At 40.6% G+C, this 12,018-nt stretch overlaps 1 protein-coding gene across 1 annotated transcript in view; it reads right to left on the bottom strand.

Moving 5' to 3' along the window:
• Window positions 1-491: 491 nt before the first annotated feature.
• The window catches only part of nampt1 (nicotinamide phosphoribosyltransferase 1), a 28,508-nt gene continuing 16,981 nt past the window's right edge, over window positions 492-12,018 (bottom strand). Inside the window, exons 5-11 of the mRNA XM_061914309.1 lie at window positions 8,114-8,272; window positions 7,904-8,040; window positions 5,077-5,302; window positions 4,884-5,003; window positions 4,681-4,821; window positions 4,477-4,611; window positions 492-3,294 (exon numbers count right to left, since the gene is read on the bottom strand). Coding sequence (XP_061770293.1) covers window positions 3,181-3,294; window positions 4,477-4,611; window positions 4,681-4,821; window positions 4,884-5,003; window positions 5,077-5,302; window positions 7,904-8,040; window positions 8,114-8,272 — 1,032 coding nt within the window. The 3' untranslated portion in view covers window positions 492-3,180. The remainder of the gene's footprint in view (window positions 3,295-4,476; window positions 4,612-4,680; window positions 4,822-4,883; window positions 5,004-5,076; window positions 5,303-7,903; window positions 8,041-8,113; window positions 8,273-12,018) is intronic.

The raw sequence follows: 12,018 nt of genomic DNA, 5'->3' as shown, positions 1-12,018 counted from the left end.
GAAACGGCGACGTAACACAGTGGTGAACATGCCCTTTCCCAACTACTTTGGCACGTGTTGCAGCCATGAAATTCTAAGTTAATTATTTGCACAAAAAAAATTGTTTATAAGTTTGAACATCAAATATGTTGTCTTTGTAGCATATTCAACTGAATATGGGTTAAAAAGGATTTGCAAATCATTGTATTCTGTTTATATTTACATCTAACACAATTTCCCAACTCACATGGAAACGGGGTTTGTAGTTAAAGGATCTATGACATGCTTTTTTGCATTTTTAAAGGTAAAATATCATCCTGTTTATAAAGAACCTAATGTAAATATGCTGTCAAAGATCCTTTACGGTATAAAATCTTCCCGTTTTATTAAAGCCCTCCTGCAAAAACACTAACAATCTATGTGCTAAATTGAACTGCACTATTTATTTTACTTTAATTCAAACCAATCCATTTAAAACACACGCTGGGATTTAAAAAAAACACACACACAAGTTAACTGTAAAATAATGTCCACTTGAGTGTATTTAGTATTTGAAGATGCGATGTGTACAATTACAGCCACACAGACCAATGACAAACTGACAGGTGGCGTCTGTGTTGTTGACAAGATAGCGAGGTGGGTGTGTTTAAATGCGTCGGTGAGGAGTCCGGGACGACCGACATATACACACCGGGAAGTCAACAAGGAAAGAAATAATTATCATCCTGACGACAACACACGCACTCTCAAACACGTCCAATCAATCCATATTTTGTAGGTAGAAAACAGAGAGGAGAAAAAGGTGTTGTATTTTTTTCTCCCTGGTCTACTTTCAGTCAAACTGGCCACGTCGAGAAAGGCAGTATGGCCGCTTGATTTAGTCAAGAACTGTACCGTACAAAAGTATTCGCAACTGAGGTAAAAACACAAACGGTATCAAAGTGATACAATTTTAACACTGGACTACAAAAACAAAAGTGTCTTCAGTAGGAAACCGAAGTGATTTTAACAGTGTGACGCTACTTCAGGTCGCAGGGAATGGAGAGTGACATCACAGGCGGGCTGTGACAGTGACAACTAGAGACAGTGTGGGATTATTCTACAAACAGGCTGAAAGGTTATTTCAGTGGGTCTGGATGGATTTGTTTGCTTAATTCCCGTGAGAATCCTGCGTGTGACTAAGGATGAAGGACTGGGGCTTGGCTTCCTGTGTCCAGGACTCGCTGCAAGTGCCCAAACAACCACCAAGGTGCATATTTGAGCAGATAGTACTGAATCATATCCGGTCTACACCATGCTTCCCTCACGCCTGAAGTGAAGGGGTGAGGCAAGAACTAATCCAGACCCAGCATACAGCACAGGCCAAAAGCTTTCTCCTCATTCAATGCGTTTTATTTATGCACACTCTTGGCATTCTCTCGATGAGCTTCAAGCGAACAATGGGCGACCGGGCTTTCTGTTCCGCTGCTCCCAGTCTGTGGAATGCTCTCCCTTACCACCTGAGTGCACCACAGACTGTGGATGCTTTTAAAAAAGGCTTAAAAACTTTTTTTTTTTTTAAATCTTTTTTTTTTTTTTAGATAAATGCATACTACTTCCAACTTTTAGGCTGTTCTACTTTATATTTTAATTATATTTTTATTTTTGTTAATACACTGTAGCACTTTGAGGTTTACTCAATGTAAAGTGTTTTTTTACAAATAAAATCTATTTTTATTATTCTAAGCACACCTGTGAAGTGAAAACCAATTTAGGTGATTACTTCTTGAAGCTCATGGAGAGAATGCCAAGAGTGTGCAAAGCAAACAGAGCAAAGGGTGGCTATTTTGATGAAACTAGAATACAAAATATGTTTTCAGTTATTTCACCTTTTTTCGTAAGTACATAACTCCACATGTGTTCATTCATAGTTTTGTAAATAGGCATGAAAATAAAGAGAACACATTGAATGAAGAAAAGGTGTGTCCGAACTTTTGGTCTGTACTGTACATCGATTATTTCTACCTTTATGCTGCCGTTGCAGGTGGATTCATATAAAGTATTGCGGCACTGTAAATTAAATAAGCAGCTGGCCGCACTTTGGACGGCCTGTAAAAGATGTTAGAAATGACAGTAATAATAAAATAATAAAATAATAATATAACCAAGTTTGTATTGGTTGGAATGGCACAAAAGGCACGCGGGCGCTCTCATTACAATTTGGTGTCAACTAATGCACTGCAACAGAAAAGTAATATTTTTGGTTTTTGAAAAGACAAATAACATTTTAATAATATATATGAAAAAATAAGAGGATTGAAAATCAGTTTCTATTAGACGGGAGAAAATAGCAACAAAAAAAAAAATTCTACAGCTGTCAGTTAGCTGGTCACATGCTTCACGCTCACACCTGTGATGTCATCAACTCGTACAATAATCAGGGGCGTCAAATACGTGTTCCACACTCTTTGGACACCCCTGTTGTACGCCTTTTGTGATGCCGAACGAAACCGCTAGGGGAGAAAAATCCAAAACCTCTGCAGGAAATACCTTGGAGGTGGAAAAAGAAGCATCCAATCCCAGACTTCCAATTTGCATAATGGAATACCGTCCAAAACACACACACACGCACGCACGCACGCACACACACCTCTTCATTCCAGTGAAGATAGTTTGTGCGATGCGTTCCTTCTCCATCTTGGTGGTATTTGGAAAGCACTGTGTTTACAACGAGGGGAATGCTCTATCAGGGACAAAATGGCCGTCCTGTACCTTCCTGGATACACTTTTTATTTTAATAGTGCAAAACATTCAGACACCGGTTGATAAAGAGTTTGGCCTTTTCTTTTGTCTTGAACAATAACTTGGCTATTAAAAAGAAATGGTTCTAAGGGGCGTGTCTTCATATGGTAAATGCCTCCACTTGGGAGTCTTCATGACAAAAGAGACAACGCTCTCAGCCAATCACGTCATCCGGTTTAGCTAGCTCTTTTTCTTTTCTTTTTTTTCCAGTTTTACATCATCCCCCACTCTGGTGAACAAACATTTTAAATTTTAAGAGAAGTCACGGTATATTTCAAGGGAGGAAGAGTAATATCAGTGCACGTGACCTCCATTTTGAAGGGGTTTGACGTCACAGAGGCCAAGAGGTGAATGGTTGAAGGAAAGAGAGGGAAATTCATTCAGTCATTCATTCATTGGTAACCGACTTTACCGGCGTGCTCAGTGCAGCAGCTCTTCGAGCTCGCTCTCTTTGAGCTTAGCATTGTCTCTGATTTGGTCGAACGTGTACGTCTTGACAATCTTGCCGTTGAGGAAGACTGTGTGCAGCAGGTCCTGGAAAAAAGTAGAATTAATTAATTAAATTAGTAAAGCATTTCTCATCTTTTTAAGGTATTCAATGCAGTGCTTTCATAATTTGCGTTTCATTGGGCAGCACGGTGGTACAGGGGTTAGTGCATGTGCCTCACAATACGAAGGTCCTGAGTAGTCTTGGGTTCAAACCCGGGCTCTGGATATTTCTGTGTGGAGTTTGCATGTTCTCCCCGAGACTGCGTGGGTTCCCTCCGGGTAGTCCGGCTTCCTACCACCTCTAAAGACATGCACCTGGGGATAGGCCCCTCCCACTTCCAAAGTCATGCACCTGGGGATAGGCCCCTCCCACTTCCAAAGTCCTGCACCTGGGGATAGGCCCCTCCCACTTCCAAAGACATGCACCTGGGGATAGGCCCCTCCCACCTCCAAAGACATGCACCTAGGCCCCTCCCACTTCCAAAGACATGCACCTGGGGATAGGCCCCTCCCACCTCCAAAGACATGCACCTAGGCCCCTCCCACTTCCAAAGACATGCACCTAGGCCCCTCCCACCTCCAAAGACATGCACCTAGGCCCCTCCCACCTCCAAAGACATGCACCTGGGGATAGGCCCTTCCCACCTCCAAAGACATGCATCTAGGCCCCTCCCACTTCCAAAGACATGCACCTGGGGATAGGCCCCTCCCACCTCCAAAGACATGCACCCGGGGATAGGTTGATTGGCAACACTAAACTGGCCTTAGTGTGTGAATGTGAGTGTGAATGTTGTCTATCTGTGTTGGCCCTGCGATGAGGTGGCAACTTGTCCAGGGTGTACCCCGTCTACCGCCCGGTTGTAGCTGAGATAGGCACCAGCGCCCCCCGCGAACCCAAAAGGGAATAAGTGGTATAAAATGGATGGATGGATGGATTGAGTTTGAACATCAACATCATGTCTTTGTAGTGCATTCAACTGAATATGGGTTGAAAAAGATTTGCAAATTATTGTGTTCTGATTATATTTACATCCAACACAATTTCCCAACTCATATTGAAATGGGCTTTGTATGTATGTATATATATATAAAATAATGTTGATGTTCCTATATAATCTTCTGGCGCTTGATTGATTCCAATATCCTAATACTCTAGGGTTATAGCGCCACCTGCATGCAGGAAAAACCTGGTTATGAATTCTTCCTGTTATTGTGGATACAGCTTACCACGCCATACTCCTCCAGGTCACCTTTGCCCTCCTCCAGAGTGACAAACTCCCCGCTTTGAGTCCGGTGGAGAGATAGCCGACCTTTCTTAGACCTCTTGTTGGGGTCCGCCACGGGGTCCTTGAACACGTTCACCTGTATCCCACAGCAAAAGATGTGTCACCCGCCATGTTTTGGTTCCAAGTGGGGCTTCCTGGGTCTCACCCCGAGTCCATTGGTGACCACGTAGCTGCATTTAAAGGAGCAGTTGAGCAGATCTCGCGTCAGTTTCTGCAGCAGAGCCCCTCCGGAGCCGAAGGAAACGTTCTCGACAGACCACTTGTGCTGCTTCATGCCCTCCACTACCTATCAGAAGACACACAGCTGTCAGAAAAGTGATCTGCAAACAGGATTTTAAGAGTCTGTACCTCTTGTAGTGTGTTAATGTCCACACCGTCTCCTTGGATGACTCGGATATAAGGAGGCAGCACCTTATAGCCTAGAGAGTTCTCCACATAGGGGAACTTCCTACCCAGGATCTCCAAAACCTTCATGTCAATAAAAACAACATGAATACAAATCAAACAGAATTTGTTTTTATTTATTTTTTTGGGAGCACACCTTCAATACTGTATCCAGTGGATTCCCTGAGTCGGGCCGCACGACGAGTGGAGCGTCGGCGCTGCGCTTCTCGATGAGCTCGCGGAGGTCCTCGCCCCAGATCTTCTCGCAGGCATTGTAGATGTCGTAGCTGTCGCTGACGATGGAGACGGGCACGTTGGGGTACTGCTTGATGATGTGCTCGAAGGCGTCTTTTTCGTGGTCCTTGCCCCACGCGGTGATGGTGCTAAAGGGAGACACCTCATAAGTTATTGATAGTGTCCACACGGGGGCAGCACTGTAAGCACCAGCTAGTGTATCTCTGAATCAATACATTTAAAGACACAGTGCATTCAAACTCCAAATGTGGAGTGTGTTGCCATGGCAACCATCCCCACTCTTCACCGAAAGACACGTCGAAGCAGCAGTAACTTGAGAAGCATGGGTCCGCATGTCCTAATTGACTTGCCACCATAAAACAACAGCATGCATGTGTGTACATAGGGGGGAAACCAGACATCGCGAGCGACAGCCAATCAGGAATCGTCCCCTCTAGCCAATCACAGCACAAAGAGACACACGGCAAGGAGAGTGGGGACACACAGCAGATGTCTGCGGGAAAACTTCGACCACGGATGATAAACTAATGCGCACCCAGCGGCTTTTATTACTGCAAAGGTTGATACAGGGAAGATGTGCTATCCTTATTTTAATAGTATTAATATTATTTTTAATTTTCATAATTTATCAAATATATGTATACACCCACACACATATATATATATATATATATATATATACACACACGTGTATATATATATATATATATATATATATATATATATATATATATATATATATATATATATATATATATATGTGTGTGTGTGTGTATATATATATATATATATATACACACACATATATATATATATATATATATATACACATGGGTTATGAGTTGTTGTCTTTTTCCCTTGGCCTCAGTCTGCACCCCCTCTCCAGGGCCCAGGCTAAGACCGATTTTTATTTTATTTTATTTTAATCTTCTATTTTTTTTCTCCCACCCCCCCCTGGAAGCCGGCAGACCCGTCAGCGATCCTGTTCTGTCTCCCTGTAATGTTTGTCTAAACTTGAATGGGATTGTACTGAAAATTTTTATTTTCCTGAAGGAACTCTCCTGACGGAATAAATAAAGTACTATCTAATCTAATCTAACCTAATATACACACATATGTATACATATATATACATACATATGTATGTATATATGTATATATATATATATATATATATATATATATATATATATATATATATATATATACATATATGTGGGTGTGGGAAAAATGACAAGACTACTTCATCTCTACAGAACTGTTTCATGAGGGGTTCCCTCAATGATTGAGGGAACCCCTCATGAAACAGTTCTGTAGAGATGAAGTAGTCTTGTCATTTTTCCCACACCTACATATTGCGCTCTACCACGGTATCGAGCACTATTCTCTGGATAATCCAATCAAGACATATGTATACATACATTGTGTATATATATATCTATATTTATATACACACACATAATGTAGATGTACATATATGTGTGTAAGTATATATTTATATATATATACATACAAACATATATATATATGTACATATACATTTTATGTGTATATATATACAGATACGTATACATTATGTGTGTGTGTATGAATATATATACACACATATGTATATAAACTTATATATATATTATGTTAATATATACAGTATATTTTTTATTTTGTGATGTATTTTTTTATGTCTATTCATTCATAGAGCAACTTTATTACTACCATCATGGCAGTCAAACATGACTTTCTTCGTTAAGGTTATCTTGTTTGCAATTACATAGCTATACATTTTATAACTGTATTATTAATAGGTTTATTAATACAAACATTATAAATTACATCATAATAAAAACATTACTATTTGGTATAATAATACAATACAAATTCTACTAACAATATTATTAATAATATATACAGTATACATCCTTTGTCAACTGGCCACCGTCCACTGCAGTGGACATTTGTTTTTGGCCCATTTCTTACAATTCTGGGAAAAAATGCCTTACTATGCAAAATCCAAATGTCCACTGCAGTGGACGTTTGTTTTTGGTCAATTACTTATGTCGGGGTTAAACCTGTTTAAAGAAGAAAACAGACCCTGTAATGCAAAACCCAAATGTCCACTGCAGTGCACATTTCTTTTTGGTCCGTTGCTATAAAGAGTTACACATTTTTGAAAAGAAAAAAAGTTATGCGAACAATAAATGTCCATTCTGGTGGACATTTGTTTTGTCAGAGTTCTACTTCATGGAAATATGCCCTATAATGCAAAACCCAAAGTTCTACTGCAATGGACATTTGTTTTTGGTCAATTTCTATAGTCAATAACAAAAAAAAGACGACAACTAACAAACCCTATAATGCAAAACCCAAAAGTCCAATCCAGTGGACATCTGTTTTTGATCTATTTTGAAGGTAAAAAAAAGCCCCGTTATTCAAAAGCCAAATGTCCACTGCAGTGGACATTGGTTGTCAGGAGGATATAAGAAGAACGTTCAGAAGTAGCTCTACAACACTATCATTACCATCACTGTTGTGCCTTTTCCAGACCTTCACAAAGTTCTTTAGGGGCTAAAATGGCCTTGTAGTTATTGATTACAGCACCCCCTACGGCTTTGGCATGCACTCTTTACTCCAAAAGAATGTTTTTTTTGAATAAAGAGATGTTTTTTTTACCACAGAGTAGTAGTGTACTTGCTGGACTGACACGATCAAAAGGTGTGTTTACGTGTGTGTACCTGTGTTCTGCAGCAGGTACAGAGAAGCCAGGTACTGGGTCCTTGGTGCCGTAGTACTTCTTAATGACTCCGATGCCAGCGACTGTGTCTGTGCCCTTGAAATTGACCAAGTGAGCAGAGGCGCCAATGCCTGCAGTCTGCAAAAGGTAGACAGCGACCGATATAGATAAATAATGCATTGGGAGTTTAATGGGGTGTCATCATCAGTACCTCTTGTGAGGAGACACCTCGGTAGCCAAAGTCGTGGAGTTTGTACTCCAGTCCCTTCAAGTTCCCGGATGTCTCCAGGAGATACTTGGCGAGGATCTTCTTCTGCTCCCTCGAGTTAGTTGCCACTGTGACTGGGTACCAGATCTGCACCAGGAGGGTCTGATAGAAAGAGAAGGGACAGTCCAGGTATACAGTATGTTATGTACTAAAAGTAACTATGATGCCGGTTGAATATCTCTTCCCTAAACCAACAAGACATTTCCTCCATGCCCCTAATTCCATTCCACACCAACAGACGAGAATCTGCCATGCAAACAAGCGGCCTTTTCGCTGTCTTGTAAAGCTCTCAATCAATCAATCAATCAAGCCGCACGACACACCCTTCCGCTGTCATGTAAAGATGACAATCACTCACAATGAATTAAAAAGGCTTAAGAGTTTGACTTTGTTTGTCCATGTTTGCAAGATTACGACAAATATGTCAGTGACCTCTGTGGTGCAACCATTTGAGAAAGATGGTATATGGTCACACATCATGTCTCATGTAAGGCTAATAGCGTAGATAATTTGGGATACAAAAATAAATACCGTATTTTTTGGACTACAAGGCGCACTTAAAATCCTTTCATTTTCTCAAAAATCGACAGTGCGCCTTATCATATTATATAAAGCGTCTACACCCGGAGGACACAACCACACTAGCAACTGACCCAATTGTTCACAATTTTACATTATGTGCAAGTAAAAAAACAACATATTTTGGGATATATTTTAAAAAGTAGCGTATTTTTCGGACTATAAGGCACACTTACTTAGGTATAAAATACTACACGGTCTAGCTCCATCCTATCTTGCTGATTGTATTGTACCATATGTCCCGGCAAGAAATCTGCGTTCAAAGAACTCCGACTTATTAGTGATTCCTAGAGCCCAAAAAAAGTCTGCAGCCTATAGAGCGTTTTCTATTCGGGCTTCAGTACTATCGAATGCCGTCCCGGTAACAGTTAGAGATGCTACCTCAGTAGAAGCATTTAAGTTCCATCTTAAAACTTATTTGTATACTCTAGCCTTTAAATGGACCCCCCTTTTAGACCAGGAGCTGGGCTGTGAACTCAGTAGGACGAGCTCCTTCACAGCCCTCAGGAAGACCCATCACACGAATATTGTTCCACCTCGAGCGACTTTCTAGATCCTCATATTTCTTGGAAAGAAGTCCACAGTAATAGTGAGTTTGCTAACGGTAAAACGCAGGTCGGTTAGCTCGCTATCGTGAGCATTAGCAGAGCGCTCCAGCTTAGCAGTCACCTCGCCACGGGTCCAAATTTTGTAATCAAACAGCACCAGACCAGCTGCTCTCTCCTTTCTAACCGTGCCTGAGACTATGGACTCAAGATGTTAAAAGGCCGTGCTCATTTCGTCCATCATCATATGTTCAGCAGCAGAGTTGAGTCAGCAACAGTTCTTTCTGGGGAGTCAGGTTCCGAAAGGCCCAGGGCTTGCAACCTGATTTAGCGGAGTTGGGTTTCCCTCGGCTCGAAATCACAGATTTCACAAATATAAAACGGAAAGTTGAGCAAACCAGACTACTACAAACTAAGATGCCATCGGTGGCTAATATATTAAAAATGGTCACATTCCAGCAGAGCCACTGCAAAATACATCATCCCTTCTCAGCAGCCCCCCCACTTTTTGGTACTTCCTGGGTGAGCTTTTTGGTCATGGTCCGTTTACGCTGGAGAGCAGTTGCTCGCTCTCAGTCTGCGTGGAAAAATCAGAGAAGATGCAGACGAACAGACAGATCCCTTCTCTCTCTCTCTCTGTCTTCTCCATAAGGAGCAGCTCACAAGAGGACTTTGCTGATGTTAATCAGAATCATCTTAATATCATGTAAGTCGATTTCCCTTTTTTTAAATGTTTATTATTGTATTTGTGTGATTTCTGGGTGTTTGTGAGGGCATCAAAAAAACTCTTTCATATTTACATTGTTTCTTATGGAGAATATTTGCATCACTATTAGGGTTGGAAAGGGGTGGAAAGTTTCCGGAAATTTACCACAGGAAGTTAAGCTCGGGAAGTTTGGAAATATTGACCTTTTTTTTTTTTTTTATAAATAAAATAAAATAACATAAATAAATAAAAACCTTTTCTTGGATAAAAAAGAAAGTAAAACAATATAAAAACAATTACATAAAAAATAGTAATTAATGAAAATGTTAGTGGACCAGCGGCACACACAATCATGTGTGCTTCAGGGACTGTGTTTCCTTTGCAGACTATTGGTAGCAGAAAGAAACAACCCCTTATATGTGAGTGGGTGTGGATGAGTGTGAATGGGGGAAGGAAGGTATTTTTGGGGGGGTTGATGCACTAATTGAAAGTGTATCTTGTGTTTATTTATGTTGATTTCATTAAAAAAAAATGTATATATTGCCCATTTTTTGATTATTCAAAGTTGGACACCGTCCATGGGAATTAATGGGGAATTACAATAATGATATATTATTGGGCACTTTTCTGTGTCTTTGTGGCATCTTTGACGTAGCTCTTTGCACAGTGTTTGCAAACGTACGCAGTCTTTCCGCCTACATTAGCTGGGGTTAAATATCTCCACACATCAGATGGTGTACGTGGCATTATTCTGTTTGTATTTATTTATTCTTGTAAAACACCAATGCTATGCCATACACAGAAAAAAATTGTCAGCTAAAAAATTGGAGTAGTCTTATAAAATATTTTACTGATGGATAAATGAATAGAAATAGGCTAGAACAGGGGTGCCCATTTCGTCGATCGCGAGCTACCAGTCGACCGGGGGGGTTGTGTCAGTCGATCTCGAGCCAGGCTTTTAAAAAAAATAGACCTAAAAATGAGTGATCATCAATCTTCACCAAGACGTCACTTAAATTACATTCACGGTACCGGAGGGTCCTGTGAGATGACGCTGGCTACTGCAAGATCATTATTATGAAAATATGACCGAGAGGAAGGCGAGAAACACTTTTTATTTCAACAGACTCTCGCGCCGTACCTTCCGTCAAAACTCTAAAGGCCGACTGCACATTTCCTATCTTCACAATAAAAGCCCTGCTTCATGCTGCCTGCGCTAACTAAATACAGAGTCTCGGAAAACTGGCGTGCACAAGCGATCCCTCAGAAAGCTGGCGTGCACATCACTTGTGCACGCCAGCTTTCCGAGACTCTTATTTTGTTAGCGCAGGCAGCATGAAGCAGGGCTTTTATTGTGAAGATAGGAAATGTGCATTCGGCCTTTAGAGTTTTGACGGAAGGGACGGCGCGAAAGTCTGTTGAAATAAAAAGTGTTTCTCGCCTTCCTCTCTGTCATTTTTTCATAATAATGAACTGGCAACAGCCAGCGTCATCTCACAAGACCCTCGGGTGCCGTGAATGTCAATCAAGCAAGCTACGGAATTTGCCGCCAATGTTTTTCTTGTAAAGTATATGGAAGCTGGATGAATTAGATGCCAAAAAGCAACCACTTTCATATGGTATTGTACAGAAAGGACAACTTTTTTTCTCCTCCATTTGAAAATGTGGGCGTTATCATCATTACTGTCTGATTCCAATCAATGCAAGTCATCAGAATCAGGTAATACACTAACTTATATTCTTGTCTTTGTGAAAGAAAGACATCTATATGTGTTACACATGCTTGTATTATCATTAAACACATTTAACTTGTTTACAAAAATGTCTCTTTCATAAATAAATAAATATAAATGATATATATAAATGAGGTAGATCCCCTCGAGTTGGTCAATTGAAAAGTAGCTCGCCTGCAGAAAAAGTGTGGGCACCCCTGGGCTAGATGAATAAATGGACACTCCATCAGCTTGCTAAATCAAGGTATAACCTACATTGTTGTATGACAACAGAATGGCTAGCAG

The sequence above is a fragment of the Nerophis ophidion genome, linkage group LG10 (assembly GCF_033978795.1).
Source record: "Nerophis ophidion isolate RoL-2023_Sa linkage group LG10, RoL_Noph_v1.0, whole genome shotgun sequence".
Taxonomy (NCBI): Eukaryota; Metazoa; Chordata; class Actinopteri; order Syngnathiformes; family Syngnathidae; genus Nerophis; species Nerophis ophidion.
The sequence above is the reverse complement of the archived record's forward strand: the minus strand, read 5'-3'. Positions and strand labels throughout refer to the sequence as shown.